At 44.0% G+C, this 21,506-nt stretch overlaps 1 protein-coding gene across 5 annotated transcripts in view; it reads left to right on the plus strand.

Moving 5' to 3' along the window:
- Nucleotides 1-2,692: 2,692 nt before the first annotated feature.
- Nucleotides 2,693-21,506, plus strand: part of FLI1 (Fli-1 proto-oncogene, ETS transcription factor) — a 119,686-nt gene continuing 100,872 nt past the window's right edge. Inside the window, exons 1-2 of one of the 5 annotated variants that reach the window (XM_084612024.1) lie at nucleotides 2,693-3,020; nucleotides 5,095-5,203. In XM_084612024.1, coding sequence (XP_084468150.1) covers nucleotides 5,138-5,203 — 66 coding nt within the window. In that variant the 5' untranslated portion in view covers nucleotides 2,693-3,020; nucleotides 5,095-5,137. Of the gene's footprint in view, nucleotides 3,021-5,094; nucleotides 5,204-15,687; nucleotides 15,782-17,509; nucleotides 17,689-21,506 lie in introns of those variants that run through there. The other 4 variants (XM_084612026.1, XM_084612025.1, XM_084612028.1 and 1 more) reach the window with 4 other exon arrangements.

The following is a 21,506-nucleotide window of genomic DNA, read 5'->3' on the forward strand; positions in this document are numbered from 1 at the left end:
ACATGTTGGGGAATTTTAAAACACAGTAAACGGTGACTTCTAAAATCCAGGACGCAGGGCTTGCTTATTTCAGGTTTGATGTAACCTTTTATAGCACCAGCTCCATCCTTAAACAGTTAATCTTATAGTGACCTATTAAAATAAAATGAATTGTGTTATAATTCATCCTAAAGCAACCCCAGGGTTGGTGTATCAGGTAACTCCTGCCTGTGCAGCCCTCGTGACGTTTTTAATCAAGTTCAGCTGTAATTGCTGGACTATACACATGCCTCTTTTAATACTCTTCCTACGTTTGGGACTAGCGAGTCTGTTTTCTCTTAACGTAGCTAATAAATAGAAAACATGAAAAGAGCCCATTTTGCAGGACTCTGGGCTTTTCCACCGTTCCGTTCGGTCTAGCAATTGTCCAGCAGGCTTATGAGGCTCAAGCATTGGTCTGGAGGTGGTTTTTTGTTTTGTGGTTTTTTTTTTAATACAAATTATGTGCGGATTTTTGCTGCTTGTGTTGCTAGCACCTTGTTTAATCCGTTGGACACAGTCAGCAACAAGCTCCACAAAGGCGGTCTGTGTGTGTGATAGAGATGGAGATTTCATAGGCATCTTTAAGGGCTCACTGGCTGTGATGAATGTTGAAATGTTGTTTACGTGCAAGTCACCAACAGTTGGCGGGTGAGCACGTGAAATGGCACGCTCGTGTTGAGCTGTTTGTGTAAACAAAACTTCTGTAACTTTCTCTGCTTAGGGGGGAGGTTTCTTTTTGTTTCTGAGGCGCGGCCGTGTTAGGCTGCACCCGCAAAAAGAACAGGAGGACTCTTGGCACCTTAGGGACCCACAAATGTGTTCGTCTCCAGGGTGCCACAAGGCCTCCTTTTCTTTTTGTTTCTGAGGCTGCAGCTGTTTCCCATTTCCCAGCAATTTTCATCTGGACTAGTAAAGCTCCCGAGACGACTTCAGCTAGCCACATGGGTATCTGGACTCACTGCGGGGTTTGATTACAAGGACGAAAGAACAACTCTCTGTATTAGGGAATCTCTCCCCAACCAACGCCCCCCCCCCCCACCAACCCTTTGCAGCCTGACCCTTTGTTAGCTCTAGCCATTAAAATGATTTCACTGCTCCTTATTGGGTGTATGTTAGACAGGTTCGAGTCTGCATTCGGGTAGGGCTGAGGAGTTGGACACATTTGCGGAAAAGAAAAACATGGGAAGAGAAAATCGAAGCTTCAGCTACATTTAGATAATTTCTTAGCCAAATAATCATCATCATCATCATCATAGGAAGAGAAATATTAGCCCGTGGGGTTTCTCTTCAGTGTGTGTGTTTTATGTCAAACGTGTTGAAGACGCGGGAACAACAGTTGTGTAAAAATAATGGCTTTGAAATGGGGTCTGAGTTAATCACTGCTTTTCTTGTTTCTGTAATTATTTGTGTGTGTGAGAGAGAGAGAGAGAAAGAGAGATGTCTGCACACACAATCATCAGGACACTGACTAACATCCTCCCCTTAAATTCTGCTCCTTTGCATGGTTCCATAAATCCGTGTAACATAACTGAAATACCGGTGCCTTTCTTTTTAAACCCGACCGAAAGAGTCGCTTTTCTTCCGAACAGTTTGGGAAGTAGCTTCTGTCACCTCTTTCGTGTTCCTCCCAGCACCGTTATCTTGTGAGAGCTTCCTCTTGAAATCCATGGCGTTTACTTTGCATAGGAAACTGGCTCTTAATAACAAATCCAAAGAATTGCTATATTAAAAATTGACTCTTGGTAGGTGCCTTGGTACAAGTCTGGAGGGTTGTTTTCCTTAGGAATGGTCAGGAATGCTAAACGCCTCGTCTGCCAGAGTAAATTGTACTCGGAGCTACGGGCACAGCTCCTTGGGCTGCCCTTTCACCCCGTTCACTTTATATGTTCCTCTTATTAAGGAGAAAAATGTTTCAATATGTTGGAATTTGGGGTAAAGCTGGGAAAGGGAGAAACGGAGCCGAGTGGGGAAGGAGATTTTCCAAATACTTTTGCTAACCCCTAGAAGGGTTACATTAAAATGCGTGTCTGTCTCACTGAACTTCATATGTGTTCCTACCTCAGATCAGAGCAAATGATCTACTGATTCCATACCATTCCACCAGCAGATCCATTTGGCTCTGCAGAGTTCCTCGAAGATATGGTTTCCCTCCTTCTTTTGTTTTTGTTTTGCTGCTTGATAGACTGTTTGCAGTAAATAGCTCAGAAAATCGTGGAGATTTTGACTGGCAAAGAGAATCAAAGTGTTCAAATTCTTGATCCTGTGCGTGGAACAGCTAGTTCAATTCCCCTTTGTGTGTGTGTGTGTGTGTGTGTGTGAATTTGGTTTGTCGTATTTTCAGATCCGTTTCAGTGGGAAATAGGGGACCTGTTTTGCAAGGTAGGCTCGGTTTGTTTATTTATTTATTTAAAACCAAGGCACGATGATTTAAAAACGGAGATTTGAAACTTCCTTGCTTAAAAAGGGGGCTTAAGGTAGTCCTTGAGCTCCACTCAGCGTTCCTTTCTGGCTTGACTCCTCAGCAATATTTTCCTTTTAAACTCGTGGAATTTTTTTTAAAAGTTCCTTAAAGTTGCTGGCAGGACAAGGGAGGGTCTTTTGCGGGGGCCGGCGGGGGGGGGGGGGGGCTGTGACAGAAGCGAGGATGTCACATTCGGACGATTAACCAAAGACAGAGGCTGAAATATTGATAAGGGGAAAACGGAAATCAAATTTAAAGTCGCGGCGGGGAGGGGGCTGGGATAGGAGAGAAGAAGAAGAAGAAAAGCTCTGGCTGGAGCTGAGCGCATTACAGAAGCCCCCTGAGGATATGCAGACTGTCTGGATGTACTAGGGAAATTTAACTTCAGTGCTGCTTTGGATCCAGCAGGTTTAATCTCTCTTTTGCCACACTGCTGCAGCAGGGTTACAGTACAGACCTGGTGGGGATTTTATTTTTGGTCTCAACCTGGATCTTTACAAACTGCTCTTCCACTGGTTGAGAGGAAAGGGTATAAAAGGTGAGTCCTTTGGAAACAATTAAACAAGAGCAGTTAACACAAAAGACCCTTTTAGGCTGTGGATGATGCTGGCAGGGCGAAGCTATTGGGAAATAATCCAGAGTTGCCTTTTAAGGTTGAATCTGAATATGCAGATGTGTTTATTGATTTGAAACATGCCTAATTATGCACGGGGAGCAAATGCGGGGGCTGATTCAGAGGGAGGGATAAAACGAGGGAGGGAAATTGAGTATGATGAATCCCTGACTCCAGCAAATTTAATGCCCAAGGAACATTCCCTTGTCCCCTCACCTCATGAGAGACTTGGAGGTTCCCCCCCCCCCATCCTTGTTGCAAGTTCAGAAGCAAAAGAAACTGGAGTGTATTAGGGAGGAAGGAGAGACAAATAAATTGTGCTTATCAGAAACACATTGTCGATTCTGTAATCAGTTGCCCTTCTCTGCCAGCTGGCCACGTAACAAATGCTTTAAAAATCAATAAAAAGGGGGTCACGTGCGGATACAGAACAATTTATTTGCCAGAGTGGGATTTTTTTTTTTCAATCAACAGATGTTTCCGAGCAGTGCAACCGCGAGAAGGCTGTGGGGGTTATAGGGGTGTTCTCCCGGCATTGCAAACGCGGACCGGTGAATGAAACGCTGGATGCTGCGTGATTAGCTCATTACCGTGGGGTGCTCACTGTGGGCTGGAGGTGCAGGTAGCGGGGCCTTCCTTGGCGGATAGCATTGCCGCTCCACACAGCGTGGAGCAAAAGCCCGGTTACGTGTCAGTCGGGTGGCCGCATTTATTGTATGCGTTCTGTGTAAATACAACAGGGATCTACCCAGCGCAGCTGGGCGTTCTAGCCGCCGTTGTGCGTGTAAACACACCCACAATAAACGCCGGAGTTCGAGCCCGCCAGCCTTTCCTCAGCAGCCCCACCAAGGGATTTATTAGCCATTTGTAGCAAAACGACTCCTGCATACGTTGAATGTTGCCGTGTAACCTTGGTCTCGATGGGTTTTTAATCCGAATTCTGAGCAAAAATCTGCCTCTGATAAATGTTCCCTCAAGAAAACGCGAGCGTCATAATTAGCAACAGTGCGAGTGGGAAGTAAAGGGGGGCTTTTGCTTCTTTTAACGGTGGATTTATTACAGTTTCGTAGACATTTTATAGCACTGCTTGGAGGGAATAAAGAGTTTCCTCTAACCTAGGGAACGGGTGTTATGGATGTGCGGAGAGAGATTTTAATTTGATTGCAAATTTCATTTGATCACTGAAGTTTGTTGTTGTTGTCCTGAATGGAAACTCGACTTTCTCCAGCCATCACATTTCACGGTCCTTCCATTGTGAGTCTCTGAATTGTGCAGTCCTGACCTTAGAAAACCTGTTCGTGATGCGATCATTATGTCACAAACCTGAGACTTCAGAGAGAGAGAGAGACATTCTGCTTTGGTGCAAGCTCTGAAGCTCAGCTACATTTGACAATGTTACAGCATCGTCCCAAATGGGAGAATTGCAACTGACAACCCCGTACAATTTTTGTTGCCAAAATATATTTTATTTTCGTTCTCTATTTTTAAAATTATCATTATTGTTTTGCAATACAACTTCTGGCAAACTATGATTCGTGGGAAAGGTTTCTTTCCATTGGCGCGTTAATGACCCACAGTGGTTCTAATGAGTATAGAAATACAACTGCATTTCATTCATTTAACCAAGAGAAACCCCTAGGTTCAAGTCAATAGGGTTAACTAGTCTCAACATGAAAACATGGATATTTCTGCTAGCTTTTAATTGCTGATTAAGAAATTCACTTAATCAAACGTCAAACTCTCCCTCCCCCCAGTCAAAAATGGAGAGGGTTCTTTTCTGTGAAGCCTATAGTTAAAAGATAGATATTGAGTCTTGGTTATTAGTTTACACTTCCTTGTTCTGGTAGAAGTTGTCCCATGCCCCTTCTTTTAAAAAAGGAAACATTCAAATGCTTGATCATAACATTTTAAATGTTTATTACTGGTTTTAATTTTCAAAACAAAGGTATTGTTTGTTTGCTGGTCTTCATTTTTACTTTTTTTTTCTTCTTATTTTCAGGTCAATTTTAGGACCTTTTAAAATAGCTATTAAACATATAAGGATGTTTCAGACAGTACCAGACACTTCGTCTTACGTCAAGGTAAGACATGACAGCATCTTTAAACAGGTAATGTCAAAAATTACAATCCTCGAAAATTCAAGATAATTTATATCTGTTTAAGAGCCTGGTCCAGCGCTAATTGAAGTTAATGGAGAAACTACCATTGACTTCAGTGGGAGTTGGTTTACTCCTAAATGATCACACTTACACTTAGATTCATCTTTTGAGCTCTGTATATCTATCAGTGACCAATAGCATATTATGGTGGTCTCTTCTTTTATATTCTAATCAATATTATCCTGAGGTGTCCTGAATTACAGTATAGATGCTAGATGTTAACCAATATGATAGTGATGATGTTCAAGCAATATTTTACCATAATGGTTTCTTATATTGGTTTCCAATTTTCTGCTTTCCTGGCTACTATCTAATCTTGAACCAAAACTAAATTTCATTTCAAAAAATGCCTTTACCTCTCTGCTGTGCAAACAACTGAACTCAATGTATAAAAAATGATTGTCTAGATATGGTAAGTGCTACATTTCATCAAAATGAGTTTAAAGACAAAGCAAAATGGAATTAACTGAATAATAAGCGTCTCTTTCAATTGTTGAGGTAAATAGATTGCTGGATCAGATAGTGGTGTGTAATACTGGAACTTGAGTCACATTGTTCCTGATGGTTTTCCTATACAACCTACCCAGATTATTTAGCGGGTACATAGATTCACCTGGTAACATCAGACAATGGCTAATACCACATATTGCAAATTCTTGCCCTCCAAATATGTGTCTGATTGTTAAACTGGAGAAAGCAAAGTGTGGGTCTTAGCTTGTATTGTGATGGGTTGTTATTGCCTTTTATTTCTTTTTCTACCAATCCCAAAGCAATTTCCAAGGAAAGGGTGGCAGATTCTTGTCCCTTTATAGTGCCATTGAGCGCTATATTATATTTGACATCATATAGGTTTTTTTTTTCCACAACAGTTCCAAAGAATGTAAATAAACCGAGCCCAGGACATCTGGGTTACACGTTTAAGGCAAACCCTGCATGCCACAGCACTTAAGGAAAATCTAAAACACAAGACTCTTGTCTCCCAGATGCAAGGAATACAAGGTGGTGTTAACTAGAGCTGGGTGAATTGTTTGTAATGAAAAATTTTATTATATTAATTCTGCCTCTTTTTCTCTTTGTTAATGGTCCATGAGCAGGTTGTGATTTTCATGTGCATAAGCCATTATTTTAAACGATTCTCTGAATAATTTCTGCATGTAATCCCTAGCTTGTTGTTTGTTTTGCAAACACTTTGTTGAGAGTATTCAAAATGCCCATTTTGTGATGTGACATGTGGCATTGTTTCTGTTTCCTGGTGGGATGAGTGTAAATCACAGGGTCAGGTTTTTAAGCAAAAACTTGCACTGGAAATATTCAGAATTCCATGTTCAGTGAATATTCTACAAAGCTCACTTAAAACTCAGTGTTTCCATGAGCACTGCTACCGGTAAATGTTGTTCATTATGTTCAGTGGGGTCTGGACCCTAGAATGCTAGAAACTTAGTTGGAAGTGACCATAAAAGAGATGCAAATACCAACAGAGCAAAAACTCAAATGACTACTCCTGGAAATGTGTGTGCAGTCTATACCCAGCAGTAGAGTCAACTAACTTAATCTTTAGAGTTCCAGTAGGCAGGAAATAATCAGGCACATGTTCTGGTATCAATGAAGAGGTGAACCCACTTTGTTATCCCATAGAAAGGTATCCCAGCAGGTTTGCCTTTCATTGTAAGACGTGATCCTGCTGCCACTGAAATCAGCCTATGGAATAGCTAAAGCCTACTGAATTAAGTTTGAGGCCTAAATTGTTAACATTCATATGGAATGGAATTGGTCAACACAGAACTGTGTCAAATTAGCTGTGATGGTGGGTATGCTTTACTCAGGCAATGCTCCCATTGACCTCAGAGGGTGCTTTTCCTGGGGGAGAGCTTTCCAACCGGGCCTATGTTCCTAGTTTCAATTGAACAGAGATAAATGATTCATAGGATGTTGAATTCACCCCGCAACATTTCATCATCATCTGCCATTTATTTTGGGGCAGGGACCCTGTCTCCTGGTATTTGTCTCCAAAACATCGTGCGCACTGATGTCATTGGGGAAATAACTTGTTTCCGTACTCAAAAAATCAACAGGGTTTTGAGTGATGTCTCTTAAGAGGCTGATCCGAAGTCAGTGGGAAGATTTCTGATTGCTTTGGATCAGGCAATTAGACGTCAACGTTGCAATCACGTAAGCAGATGTTTAATTTTATTCACGAGTAGTTGCACTGAGGTCAGTGGGACTGTTCATGTGATTAAAGTTCAGAACATGCTTACGTGTTTGCAAGCTCAGGGACTTAATCATTAAATGTAAAACAGAGAGGGTGAAATCCTGGCCCTGCTGAAGTCAATGGCAAAACTCTCATTGACTTCAATGGGGCCAGGATGACACCCATAGAATAGGTGCCTTGTAGAAAACATTCACCTGCAGTGCAGGCAGCATGACCTAGTGGCTAGAGCACTGGCCTGGGCTTTAGGAGACTTGGGCTTTGTTTCTGGCTCACTCACTGATCTCCTGGGTAGGTTTGAGCAAGTCACTTCACCTCTCTTTGCTTTGTTGTTCTTGGCTGTAAAATGGCATGGGGCACTTTGAGATCTACTGATGAAAAGTGCCATATAAGAGCCAGATATTATTATTATTATTAGATAGTGATCTATTGTGTCCTGCTCCCTCAAACAGTCTTTTGAGGGTTGGTCTGGGGGTATGAGGAGGTTCTGAGTTTTAATTCCTTCTTCTGGGAAGCCGCGGGGCATTTTTTGCCTCTTGTTTCATCTCTCTAGAAAATGGAGATTATATTAATTTGCCTACCTCTCAGAAGAGGTTGGGAGATTTATTTTAAGAAATGGGCCAAACCCCAATTGCCCATTGGTCGCTGGGGCTACTTGCATGCAGGAGAAAAGCAGGACTGGATTTTTTATAAAGTTCCTTGACTAACAGTGTCATATCTATAAGCATTATGTCAAGACTTTATCCCTTAACTCATGAAAGATAAATGTCCTGACTTTAACTGTCACAGCTGGAGCTCCACTGGTATGAATGAGAAGGGGCTGCTGGCAGGGTATTCTCTGAAAGGGTCCCATGGTGATGGAATTTGCTTTCCCCACCCAAATTAGCCTAAATATGATGAGCTTTCTTTGGGCTACATTGCAAAGCTCATCTTTTCCCTCAAATATTTGAAATGGGGATGGGGGAGTATTGTAAGGGTGGGGAATTGTTGGAGGGGGAAAGGCATCTCAGTTTTTAAATTGCCTGGTTCACTGATGGTGGGTTATATTGAATCATACTGCTGAATTTCGGATATTTCTGTGGTGTATTTTTAAGTTACACCTAGAGCACATGGATAGGTGCCTTTTTTCTGCATTTGCATAAATCTAGTACATAATTATAACAATTTTAGATAGTTATTTATGACTAACTATTTATATCTGAGCATGTGAACAAATCATCCTGATGAGCCATTATATGATAAAGTGGTAGGCAAACATAATTATTATAAACTAATTATAGGTCCCTATTGTTGTCTTCAACGTAATTATATGAATGTATATATATCCCTTATGCCATTACTGTACTTGCTGATCTACAAGGGCTGAATAATCTGCAGAGTACATCAGTGTGTGCTAATCTCATCTAAACATAAGTACTTGACTTTAGAGAATGAAACGTGTAATGTAAATTGGAAAATTAAATTTAAAAAGAGAGCACTGGAATGAGAACTGAGACTTAACTGTCTGGGTATGGAAAGTATTAAGGCCATAAGCAAAGCAATATGACATCTGAATACTGATTTTTCCCAGTTCTTACCATTGCACTCTGGCTTCGCTGAATCCTAGTAGCATTTACTCCCCTTCTGCAATGTCTGTGCTCGAGGCAGTGCATGAATGGTTTTTGATTGCCATATTCTGTCGTACCTCTCCTCCTCCCTCTCAATAAGGATCCAAGCCACAATTTCCCCTCTCTCTAAGGCAAGGCCTAAAGTTGGTCAGGCCATGCAGAATCACACAGGTGGCCAACAGACCCTGCAAAATTGGAGATAAGTGAGGTTGGGAGGAACAGTGACAGGGGCCTTGTTGGAAGTTCCCACTCACAGGTGCTGCCTAGATGGGCCTGATGCAGGAATCAGGAGGTGAAGTGCTGTGTTAGGAGGTCAGACCAGATGATCACAATGGTCCCTTCTGGGGACCACTAATGTATAAGGCATTATGGGGGGGTGGGACGATAAGTACAGTTTTCCCCTTCTCCTCATCCTTCAAATTCTGATGTTTCAGAATGGCAGAAGAAATGCTGCATCTCCACGCTAGATCTCCTTCCAATATTTTGTAGGGGTTGTGTTCCCACATTTAAATGGTGAGCTCCACATTTTAGCATATTTTCTTGCTCTTTTCAGGACACAGAGGAGAAATCCACATTCCCATGATTAATAAAAATGCCTATTTCACATCTAGCACTTTTCCTCAGTAGATCTCAAAGCACTTCACAATCTTTTAATGTATTTATCCTCACAGTATCCATGGAAGGCAGGAAGTATTGTTATCCCCATTTTACAGATAGGAAACTGAGGCACAGAGAGAATAAGTGACTTGCCCAACGTCACACAGGAAGTCTGTGGCAGAGCAGGGCCTGAACCTAGGTCTCCCACAGCCTAAGTCAGTGTTCTAACCACATGCATTTCAAAGGTGGTTGTAAGCAAAACTCTTTGATCTTCTGATATTTGAACTCCTGGACGTGGTAATACTCTTGTGTTTCAGCTGGGCACAGCAAACTCTGCTCTGTTGCCCACCACTGATAGCAGCTGATGCAGTCACATAGCACAGTCAAATTTCAGACCAGTCCACATCTGGCTGCCCAAGAAGTAGCTTCCACAATGTATTTGAAGGCTTTTTGTTACAAAACAATCAAGTTCTATTCTCAAACAATGATAGCTCTGGCGCTTCCTTGGAGAGCACTTTAAACCTTCTCCAGCTTTGGACTGTGCAGCCACACACTGATGAAAGTTGAACAAAGCCACCATGCATATTCCACTGTAGTCATTTGCACACATAAAGGGTCTCGGATTTTAAGCAAGCCAGAAAAGGGAATTCACTCCAGTTTGAATGAGATGGAGAGGAAAGAACCATAGTTTAAGTGCAGGAGTTTGTGGGTTGTTTTTTTTTTTTTTTTTGAATGATTTTCATACAGCCATAATGTTTGTGGTGTTATACAAAGAAGCATATTCATAGAAGCAAAATAGCCTGGGTGGATGGAAACAATATTTGGTTTGTTCTTGGTTTCACCCTGCCTGGAGGGTTTACAAGAAACCCAAAGAGAGAATTTTTGATGGCCAAAACACTGACATTTTAATTGGAGAGGAAAATATTAAGAGTATTGACAAACACTGACATTGACATGTTATCATTTCCTGCTCCACAGTAGAAGCCAAAGACTATTGCTGGAACAGGCTGCGAGACAAATAATCATTTAAAAACTTTTGTGAAGGGAAACTTTCTGGGGAAATCATGCCAAACTAACCTAGTGAGGGGACATATTGTAGTTAGTGAATTCATTGTTAAAAAAATAGAAAAGAAAAGAAAGGGAAAGAAAAATCTGGGAGGCTTGGCTGGCAATGGAATGTTTCCTACAGGTGTTCAGTGAGAAGAATGCTGGAACTATACTTGTGTAGAGCAAGGAGAAATTGTAGCATCTTAGGAACTGAGATAGAACCGGAGTAGCAGGGAGAGGAGAAATGCAAAGACTTTCGGAGACTGAAGTATTTCAGTCCATGCAGCACTGTTCCCAAAGAGTTGTCACTTTGGATGGGCTATCACCAGCAGGAGAGTGAATTTGTGTGTGGGGGGGTGGAGGGTGAGAAAACCTGGATTTGTGCTGGAAATGGCCCAACCTGATGATCACTTTAGATAAGCTATTACCAGCAGGACAGTGGGGTGGGAGGAGGTATTTTTTCATATTCTCTGTGTATAAATAAAGTCTGCTGCAGTTTCCACGGCATGCATCCGATGAAGTGAGCTGTAGCTCAGGAAAGCTCATGCTCAAATAAATTGGTTAGTCTCTAAGGTGCCACAAGTACTCCTTTTCTTTTTGCGAATACAGACTAACACGGCTGTTACTCTGAAACCTGTTCCCACTCAGTCCACTTTCTAGTCCTGAATCCATTGCTGCAGCGTTGTTGTTTTTTTTAAACTCCTGGTTTCCAACAGAAGTTGTCAATTTCCCCCAACTACACTCAGGAGGACTGGAGCAGGTATCCTCTAGGAAAGCTGGGAATTGCAAAAGATTTGTAGCCATGAATATGTTTGAACTTTGTTTAAAACATTCCAATCGGGTGCATGAACATGGGAGCTGGAAAGGAACTCCTATGTCATCCACATACTTACTATTGATTAATACAAGAGCATACCAAATCTTTCTTTTTTTTTTTTTCTTTCTTATGCTCATATCTTGAGCCAGCAACACGGCTAAGTGTTATACTCCAGCGGGGTCTTGATTAATGTGTTATGACAACTTAGTGCTGAAGGATTTAATTCTTGTTTGCACCTTTTATTTTATTTTAGAACATTTCGACTTTAAAAATAATCACCCCCTACCCCAGTCGTGTGAATCTTGACTTGTTCTTCAACCCTATAAAATGCAAACGATGGGTGAAAAAGATTTTACATTGTTTCTTTCGTGCTTTAGCTTAAAGGTATCCTTTGAATTTAAACAGGGGAGGGGAGAAACATTGTTTATCCTGGAAGCCTAGCATACTAAGCCCCTTTTTAAAATAAAACAGGCTTTAGGGCACAGGGGACAAGCTTTTATATTCAAAGACTCCTGCTTTTCCAGACACCAGAATCCAAGTAACCAACCCCCCCGCTGTAAGTCACTACCTCTTCTGACCTTCTAAAGACTATATTAAAAAAAAAAACCCAACCAAAAAATACCCCTTTCTCTTTCTCTGAATATGTATTTGGTATTCTAGCTCCCTCCGCATCCTCCCAACCACTGTGTCCAAAAGAAAAAAAAGTGGATGCTAAAAGGGGGGAAAATGCTTTAAATCTTTTCTTCAAATCTCCAAATATCTGAAGTCGGAGGAACAAATTCAAAGCAGGCACGGACGCCCGAAGAGAAGTTAGAAATATTCTGTTCCATTCAAGCGCATCAAGGGTCTAGCTGAAGTCTTGTTTGGCTAAGGTCAGACGAGACTGGGTTCTCCAATAAAAATAAATCTCAAATTAATTATGGCCTCAAGCGAGGGGCCAGACTCTTGGAGCTGGTGCGCTGCAGTCTGTGTTTTTGGCCTTCAGTATTTTTGTTCTTTTCGTGCTTAACTTTTCAATAATTGTGAGGTGGTTTGGTTGGCGGGGAGAGGAGGCAGGGAATGGGGACTGGATTATTGGGACATGGATCTCAAATAAAACTATCCAGGACAGTTTAACCCCCTTCCTGCACAATTGTGTGGTGGCTTCAAAGCTACCCTGTAACTTCTCCACACAATTGTCAAGACACTAGATTTTATTTAGAGGTTTATTAGCATCACACACCTTTTTTTTTTTTAGGACTTGGTTTCCAAAAAATCGTTCGTATTCAGCAAGAGCTATGGGTCCTGGGCCCCGATCCTGCACTCCACTGCTCTGTTAAGTGGGTGGAAATCTGAAGGGATTCCAAAGTAGTCAGGTTTTACCCTTGTAGCTGAGAGCAGAATTTGGCCCCTGGGTTCGAATGGGAGTCTTGCCTGGGGATCGGGCCCTAGGCTTGGCTTGCCTTCTTTGCTTTGTAAGAAAGTGGATTTTAAAACCACTTCGCCTTTTAATTCTGCAGCGAAGTTAGTGCCATATCGCGACCCAACTCTGAAACACGCATTGAAGTCGGTGGGACCTTTTTCTCTAGTCAGGACAAGCCCCACTCCCCCTTCTCCCTCCCGCCCCCTTCTGCTAATGCAGATCTATGACTTATTTTTAAGAGGAACTTTTAACACAATTTGTGGGAAATGGCCACTTTCTAGGTATAGAGTCAAAGAGGGTTGGCTGACCAGTTGCTGACCGATTTCCTTCATTTGCTACAAAATGACAAAGGAGCTCAAAATACTGCATTCCTAACCAGAACACGAGGTGATACTGGCTGATTACGACAGGCAACAAGATAGATTCATGCAAGCTAATGCCCTACACGCTTTTAAACCCGCCGCTCAGGCCCAAATATGCTGCAATCATTACTTCACCTTTGAAGAAAAAGAAGATGTAAAAGAAATATACAAAGTTTGAAGTTTGCGGCCAAAATATTTCTGCATGAATCAAAGACAAAAACACACGTTTGCGGGTATCTCCCCATGCGAAAGACTGGCATTGGACTACAACTTGCCGTTAGCTCCTTTGATGCTGGATATTTTAGGCTAAATATCCTGGGCCAAATTCCAGCCTGGTGTACACCCCATTAATTTCAGTAGGGTTACACCCAGGGATGAGTATCCATCTTCTATGTGTGTGAGGCCGAACTCTGTCTGATTCAATTAAAGAATAAAGAAAAAAAATGCCAGGAGATTATGAGCAACATTTAGCTCAATATTTTAGACTAGAATTTCGTTTCCTTCGTAAGTGTATTGAGAGAGAGAGAGAGAGAGTCGTTTAACCTACCTGAATGCAAACATTTGAAATCTGTTAAGGTAAAAGCTATGGTAGGTGCCAAGATCAGATAATTTCCAAGTTGTCAGTAACTTAATTAAATAAATCAGAATTGTTTTCTCTGTATAATTATGCACCAAAAAGTCGATTAAAAGTTACACACATTGACCAGAATTGTACACAAGCATTTCATTTTAAAATAACGTTTGCCTTTTTCTGGGCATTTAAAATATTAAACGTTAAGGATCTCACATCCTGATTTTACTCATTATTTGGGATCTCTTTCCCCTTGCACCGATTCTATCAAACTGTTAAATCTGAGTCGGTGCACATCCATTGGGATGATCCAGAATTTGGCAAACCACATTTATGAATATTCCAGCCTTTTTCAAAAGTTTGAGATAACTTCAGGGGGGGTGGGGGTTAGAGGAAGTCAGGAAGCAAAACTTTTGTTGCATTATTATGGGAAAATAATCGTGTGTTCAACTTGTCTTGTTTAATGTTTTACAAGTTCACTTATTTTGTCTCTTGGGACTTTTCACCAAACTTTTTTTTTAAGACCAAACAGAAGGGTAATGGGGCGGGGGGGAGTGGATGACAAAACACTGTGTATAAATTATAGACCCACTCTATCAGGCAGCCCTAATATGCTTCAATTTGACTCATTTTCTTTAAGTCACTTCTAAGGAAATAGCTGTGATATCATATTTCAGGTTTTTTTTTTTTTGCAGTTAAATGCTGAGGTATTGAGAACCAAAAAACATCTCCTAAGTGCGTGTGTGTGTGTGTGTGAGAGAGAGAGAGAGAGAGAGAGAGACCGATTACTGTCTATATTCTTACATTTGTGGAGAAATTGGGATCCAAAATGGTTTTTAAAGTGTGCGTGCGTTTATTTGCTGCATTTTGGCATCTTGGAGATGGCGCTATGACCAGAAATCGGTATTTGTAAATTTCCGATTGTTTTTAATATATTTTGTACATTTCAGATGATTTTTTCACTGGAGTTCTTCAGAATCATCCTCTCTCTCCATTCTTTAGCCCATCCAAGAGAGGAGTCCATATTTCAGTTTAAAGACCAAAGCGCCCCTTTCTTGGTCTTTGGGTGACATAGGCGCTTTTTATCGCCCTTTAGGGGGCATAAACCCTCTGTATGACCTTACCCCCACCGTTACTGTTCGAAGCTTGGCATTAATGTTGTCCAGAAAGGAAATAATTTGGGCTTTGGGAGGATGCGTTTCATTCTTCTCCTTAACCTCTTGCTTTTCTGAGGCTAGCGGCTCCCATGTGGTGATACTGAAAGGGAAGTGGAGGAAAGAGGTTTTGGTGTTTTATTTGAGGGCCTGTGGGGGGGGGGGAGAGAAAAGAATCAAATGGGGGATGAGGGAAGCAAAGGGTTAACAGTGATTTCTTTTAATTGAACTCCAGTTCTTGTGGCCCTAGGCACAGGGGGACCTGACCTCGCTAGCTGTATCCAGATGTGCTGCTCTCAAGGGACACCACTGCAGACCCCTGGATTGTAAAGCAGACAGGAGTGGGGGTAGGAGGGGAGAGGGAAGGCGGTCGGTCGGTCCCCTCTCCAACCCCCCCCCCCTTTCCCCTCCTGGCTGGAGACGGCCACAGTCGCTAGCAAACAGCAAGCCAAAAAGCTCCAGGTCTGAGCACGTTCAGTCCCCCCTGCCTCTGCACTGAAAATTGTAGCTGAATTGATGAGGCTAGTTTCGCGGGGGGTTGGAGGGAGGGGCAAGAGGGATCTGCTGTGCTGCCCGCTTTGCTCTTGGAGAAATAAAGGATCAATAAGGAGCCTGGGCTGCAGCTGACTAGAAACACGAGGGTCATTTTGTTATTTTGGGGGGTGCACATTGATTTGGATAGAGGTGTGACTCCCCCCCCCCCCCCGGTGGTTGGATTAAAAATCAGGGGGGAAGCAAGACTGGACGCAACGGCACTGGATAAGGTAACCAACTCCATAAAGGGACGATGATGCTGAAAGGACTCACAGAAGTGTCCTATCTTGAAATGGATTTCTCGGCTCCATCTCCCTGGATTACTGTCTGTCTTTTGGCTTCTCCTTGGGCTGCAGCAACTTGCATTGCAGAAGCGGGGAATAAAAAGATGCCCACTATGTTGCATGATGTGCCCTGTTGCTAGATAGTTTTGTTTGAGGGGTTGTTTGTTTGTTTTTTGTTTTTGTTTTTTTTTTTTTGGTGGGGAGGGGAGAAAGGAGCATTTGTCTCTTTTACCTTGATTGTTTTGAGAGCTTTTCAAAAGCTTGTTTTGTTGTGTTGTTTGTTTGTTTGGATGGACAATTTAGAAGAGGAAATAAATGGCCTTTTCTTTGGGATCAATGTTCTAGTTGGATGAAATGCTCCCTCTGTTGTCATCTACATTTTAGTCCCAGAAGAAGGACTGAGGAGAGTGTCCCCCCGCCCCCCTTTCTATGAGAGTAACACCAAATTTGCTCCAGCCGGGAGGTAGAGGGGGATTTGGGGTAGCTTGGACTTTTATTTGCTATTATTATTTCTGTCACTTTCCAGTTCGTGAACTAGTGATCCGTGGCTTTTTCGCCGGAGATAGCTGGGCAAATTGATTGGGGCCCTGATCCAAAGCCTATAGCAATGAAACGGGCACTCTCCCTTTGACTCCATGAGGCTTTGGACCAGACCCTGAGGTTCAATAAACATTTCAAATACTAAATACTGATGGGAAACAATGAAATGGTTTTATATAGAAACATAGTCGAATAATGCAACCCAGCTTGCTGTAATGCACTATTTAAAATCTGTTCCCCCCCCCTCTTTTTTTTTTTTTTAAACACAGTATACTTCGAAGTAGTGGAAGCTTTCACAGGGCTTTTTCTTTTAAAGGGGTGAGAAAGCAACGCAAAAAAAAAAGTTTTCTAAAAATAATGTTCCTTTCAAAACTTCTGCGAACTTCTAGTTCCCTTGCTTGGAAAGGCATCAAATATGGTATGTGAGTGAAAGAAGGCACTTGACATGCTTGCACTGAATGGGGTTGCCTGCCCTGAATTATACTCCCAGATATTTTCTGGTAATAGCTAGCGACTCATCTAGCCTTCCTCACTCAGGCCAAAGTCAAGGGGATCCTTGCCTGAGTAAGGACTGCAGCAGGGGGGCAGGAGCGTGTTCTGAATAGACCATTTAAATCGGTAATCTTTTCCTGTGTGCTCCAGACTTTTGAATTATATTTACGGTTCTCCCCCCCCCCAACCCCCTGCCTTAATTTTGCGTTCGTCTGGAAAAAGCATTAATAAAAAAATCTGTGGGAAGAGATGGAAATTCAGACTTAGGCTACTTGGCTTCAGCCAAAAACAAAAAAAAAACAAACAAAAAAAACCCACCCCATGTTAAACTAAACTTTATGATGACACGCAGTGCGTGGTAAGGCAGCTTGGGCTGCGAAGCGGAGTGTCACTGGGCTCGCAAACAAGAGCTACCCCCAAAAGACACCGCTATTGTTCTGCCCCGCTCTTATCTGAAGGGAGCAAATATCCTGGATGTAAACTACAGATCTGGTTTAATCGAGAGGGCAGGGACCAGTGGGGAGACAGAATGTTTCCTCCTCAAGTGACTTCACTTCCCAAAATTAGCAGAAAAAAAATTGTCATCCGGTTAACTGTCTCTTTTTCGCTCCGCTGCACCAACCAAAAGTAAAAAAGAGCGAGCGAGCCGAGGACAGGAAAGTAAAAAATCATTGGAAGGAGGGGGGGGGGGGAGAAAAGCCAGCGCGAGAGAAAGGAAGATAAGAACTTCAGGGGGCTTCGGTTCCAGGCTCAACCGGGTCAATGTGTGGAATATTGGTGGGATCGGCTGGAGATTATTCTCGATGGACGGAACTATTAAAGTAAGAGGAATATCTGGGGGTGGGGGGGGGATCAGAGGGGGCGGTTGTGGGGAGGAGACAGCCCCCACTCCAGGAGGCTGTGGGGGAGGGCTGCGTTTTGGAGCCGTGCGCGTTTGGGGGGAGGGACGGGGGAGTTGGAGCTTGTTCGAGCATTGATCCCGGGAAGAGTGGCCCGTTTCTCCTCCTTCAGCCAGCCTCCCCCTTTCACGCTTTCCCTGTCTTCCCCTTCCTGCGGCTGCGGGAGGTCGCGGTGGGGAGGGTATTGGCCGGCCAGCGCGCAGCGGGTGTCCCCGGCCACATTGCGCACGGCTGGGGCGCGGCCCGGAGGCGGCGGGGTGTGTGTACGTGGGTGGGTGGGGGTGCATCTGACACGCCATCCGTCTATTTCGGGGCGTTTGCCCCAGCTGGGGAACGCGGCGACTCCCCCGGGGAGCGGAGGGGGGTGTCAGATGGCTGCAGGGAACAGCCCACGCACGCAGGAAGGGGCTGGGAGTGCGCGGACCCCGTCTAGCTGGCGATGTGGCTGGGCGCTGCGGAGCCAGCCCCGCGCTGTCGGGAGGAGGTCTCAGTCCCAGCTCGGCCTGCCCGCTCGCTGGTTGGAGAAGCCAGCCGCCCTTGCGCCGCCAGAAGCAACATGACAGCTTCTCCCCGGCTCCGCTTGCGCACGAATTGAGAAGACGCGCCCGGTCCTTGCGCGCGGTTGGATTCAGAAGCTGCTGGGAGGGGGGCAGAAAAGCGCGTCTTATTTTCAGCGCAAACTAAAAGCGCCGGGGGCTGGCGCAGGGGACCGGCTCCCAGGCTCGCCCCAGATGTTTGCCCGCCCCCCGCCATGGTTAGATCTCAGCAGGCTCCGATTTCCCCACTTTTCGCCCGGTCTGGTTGAAACGGCGCGCCGCGAAGGTGGCCGCCTGTCTATTTCCCCAGCCGGTCTGTGCGAGGCTGGGTGGAACAGAAACTGTTCCCTCTCGGGGCCAAAAAAAGCCCACCCCAAAAATCGCCGTGGGCTTTTCTAAGCCATGGCCATTGCGGTCTGCCGTGGAAGGTCCCCGGAGCGGGCCCACACAGAGCAGCTGCTCTTGCGAGCAGACTTGCATCCTCTCCCCCTCAGCTCTGCTGCAAAGGGACGTGTGCGCATTTGTGATCCTCTCGCGGAGAGGGTTTTGTTGTTGGGTTGTTTTTTTTTTTAACTTCGCTCCGCAGCGCAGAGGCTGTGGCAGCAGACCCGGCTTGCAGCGAGAGACGCTGTGGGTGTGTTTGGGTTGGAGGATTTCGAAAGACGCCTATCGCATGGGTGGGGCGTTGGGCTCTGAGATCTGAATTTTTTGCTGACCTGGGGGGAAAAGAAGCTGCGAACTGGCAGGAACTGAAACTTCTCCATTAGGGCGCAGATTGGAACAAGTGCAAAGTTTGGAAGAGTCCCCCTGCAGCCGGGGCTCTCCGTCTTTTTCTTTCTCAGCCCCTCTCTTACCACATGCTATAAAAACTCCACCCCCGGCCTGTGACACAACAACTGTTTTCCTGCACATAGAAGCCAGGGCCGTTTTCCTGCATATAGAAGCCAAGTTGGGGGTAGCAAGCAGGGCAAGAACCCCGGACCCATGCCATAGGGGGCCCCACAAAACTAAGTTGCTCAGGCTTCGGCATCAGCCCCTGGGGGCCGGGCTCAGGGCCAGGGCTGATGCCAAAGCCGGAGCAACTAGTCAGTCGCTCTCTCTGGAAGATATATATGTGGTTCCCATCGCCTCACTACCTGAGCATCTCATGGCATCCCTGTGGGGCGGAGAGGGTTATTTTTATTCCAGTTTACTGCTGTGGTAGGACACACCGCGGCTTGCTCAAGTCACACTGGGAATCTGCATCAGAACAGGTACTTGGATGTAGGTCTCCTAAGTCCTGGGCTCTGTTCTAACCACTGGACTGGCCTCAGGGCCTTCTGTTATAACCAATGGCCTATTTCCTTCCAATCTGAAACCAGCAATGCCCTGTTTAAAGAAGCCCTATTGTTTGAACAAAGATACCAGGGTTCAAGAGTTCTGCCCCCAGTCATTGTCTGGCCTGCCTTCCTGTGCCTCACTTACCCAGTCTGCAAAGTGGGGATAACACTTATCTGCTTCAGGAAAGTGCTGTGAGATTTAGGGTTTAAAGTTGCTCCATTAGTGCCCTGGGGATACAGGTGAAGGGCAGTGGGAGAGGATGTGGCTTGCTTAGGCTGCTCTAACATATTGTGCCCACAGTGTCCTGCACAGAGCAACCCCAGGATCAGCGGAGTGCAAGAAGAGCTTTAAACACCACCTACTGCCCTGTCTTGTGTATTATTATCCCAGCATCTGGCCCAATGGCTTTAATAATGTGTGTATGGGGTGGGGGTGGGTCTTTATAAATGTTTGTCTCTTCAAAAACCCAATCCATTATTAGGGGGGACAAACCCAAACATATACCACATTCTCCAGGGAATCATATTAGTGTCTAACTCTGGAAAGGATTTCGGAGAGGCTGGTATGAAAGATGATATCCAGAATAACACTATGTCTTGTACTGAGTGGGCAGTCAAACATGCAAGAGGATGAAGCTGAAGTTGTGTAAATCTTTTATCTTAATTGACTTCAGTTGTGTTCGTGTTCTGTAAATGGCAATGGCAATGGCAAAAGATGGCTGGGAGAAAATGAATCGGGTGTACTCTCTCCAACTTGTTCCAAATAAGTAAACCAGTTTTAAGGCACACCTTTAGTTGTTTCCACACAAATTTACATGCGCACAGTCTTATTTTGGATTAAGAGTGTCCTATTTTGGTTTAACTGATGCTGATTTTTTTAATCACCTTACATTAAATGAAAATAGGAACATTTTTCTTCTGAAATGTGGTCCCACACAAACTTCCAACAAAATAACTAAAGATGTGAATTAAAACCAAATGAGCTGTTTCACGTCTAGTTAGTGTGCAAACAAGCCATGAGTGTGTTCTTCTGTCGTGCACAAGGGTGTACATGCACCTGGCAAAGGCCTGTTGTTACTGAAAAGCACGTTTGGGTGATTGTCGCTCCCCTGCTGCAAAAAACTCAGTTTACCACAATGTAGCAGACATAGGGAAGGCTTAGACAGTTTAAAGGGCATACAGTGAAAAGCCCACATCACTCAGATGGGCAACGACGACCATCTGCCTCTTTCTCTCGTGCGTTGGTGCTGCTGCAGCCAAGGGCGTGGTGGGGTTTCTATTGCAATCACTGTTTCTTGCCACTTGTAAACCGGAGGCGTTCATACTCTCTCTGAAACCTGGCCCACAGGGCCTCAGACCAGGAATGTGTTTCTTTTTGAGAAACTTGGTTTAAAAATCTGTCTGGCCATTTTAAAACTCTCTGGCTCTAAGCTTTTCTGGCAAGAAGACTTTTGACTCCAAGTGCAAAAGCGTTAATTTGCAGGTGGAGAAAATAGCTGACACACACACCCACATTCATCACTCAGGGTGTCTTTCTGTGTGATCATTAAAAAACAGCTTGGACTTCAAACACATGACATTTGCAAGACATATGTTCTTAGACCCCTGATCCTGCAGTCCTTATTCAGGTGAAACATCTGCTTGAACTGCATTGTAGACTTTTAATGGATGATCAAAAAAATCCCTGTTAAAAGTTATTACAGAATATTCTTAGTAGCCCCTTCCTACACAGGGATATTTTAACATTGTGACTTATTTTACTGAGTCATTTTCCTAGAGAGACCTGTACCCAGGTGCATGACTTGATCAATGGGATTTCTGCCTGACTAAGGACTGCAGGATCATGCCTCAAACCGGTGCGCTCTCCACTCCAGGTATTTAAACA

Source organism: Lepidochelys olivacea (genome assembly GCF_965140295.1).
Source record: "Lepidochelys olivacea isolate rLepOli2 genome assembly, chromosome: 22".
NCBI lineage: Eukaryota > Metazoa > Chordata > Testudines > Cheloniidae > Lepidochelys > Lepidochelys olivacea.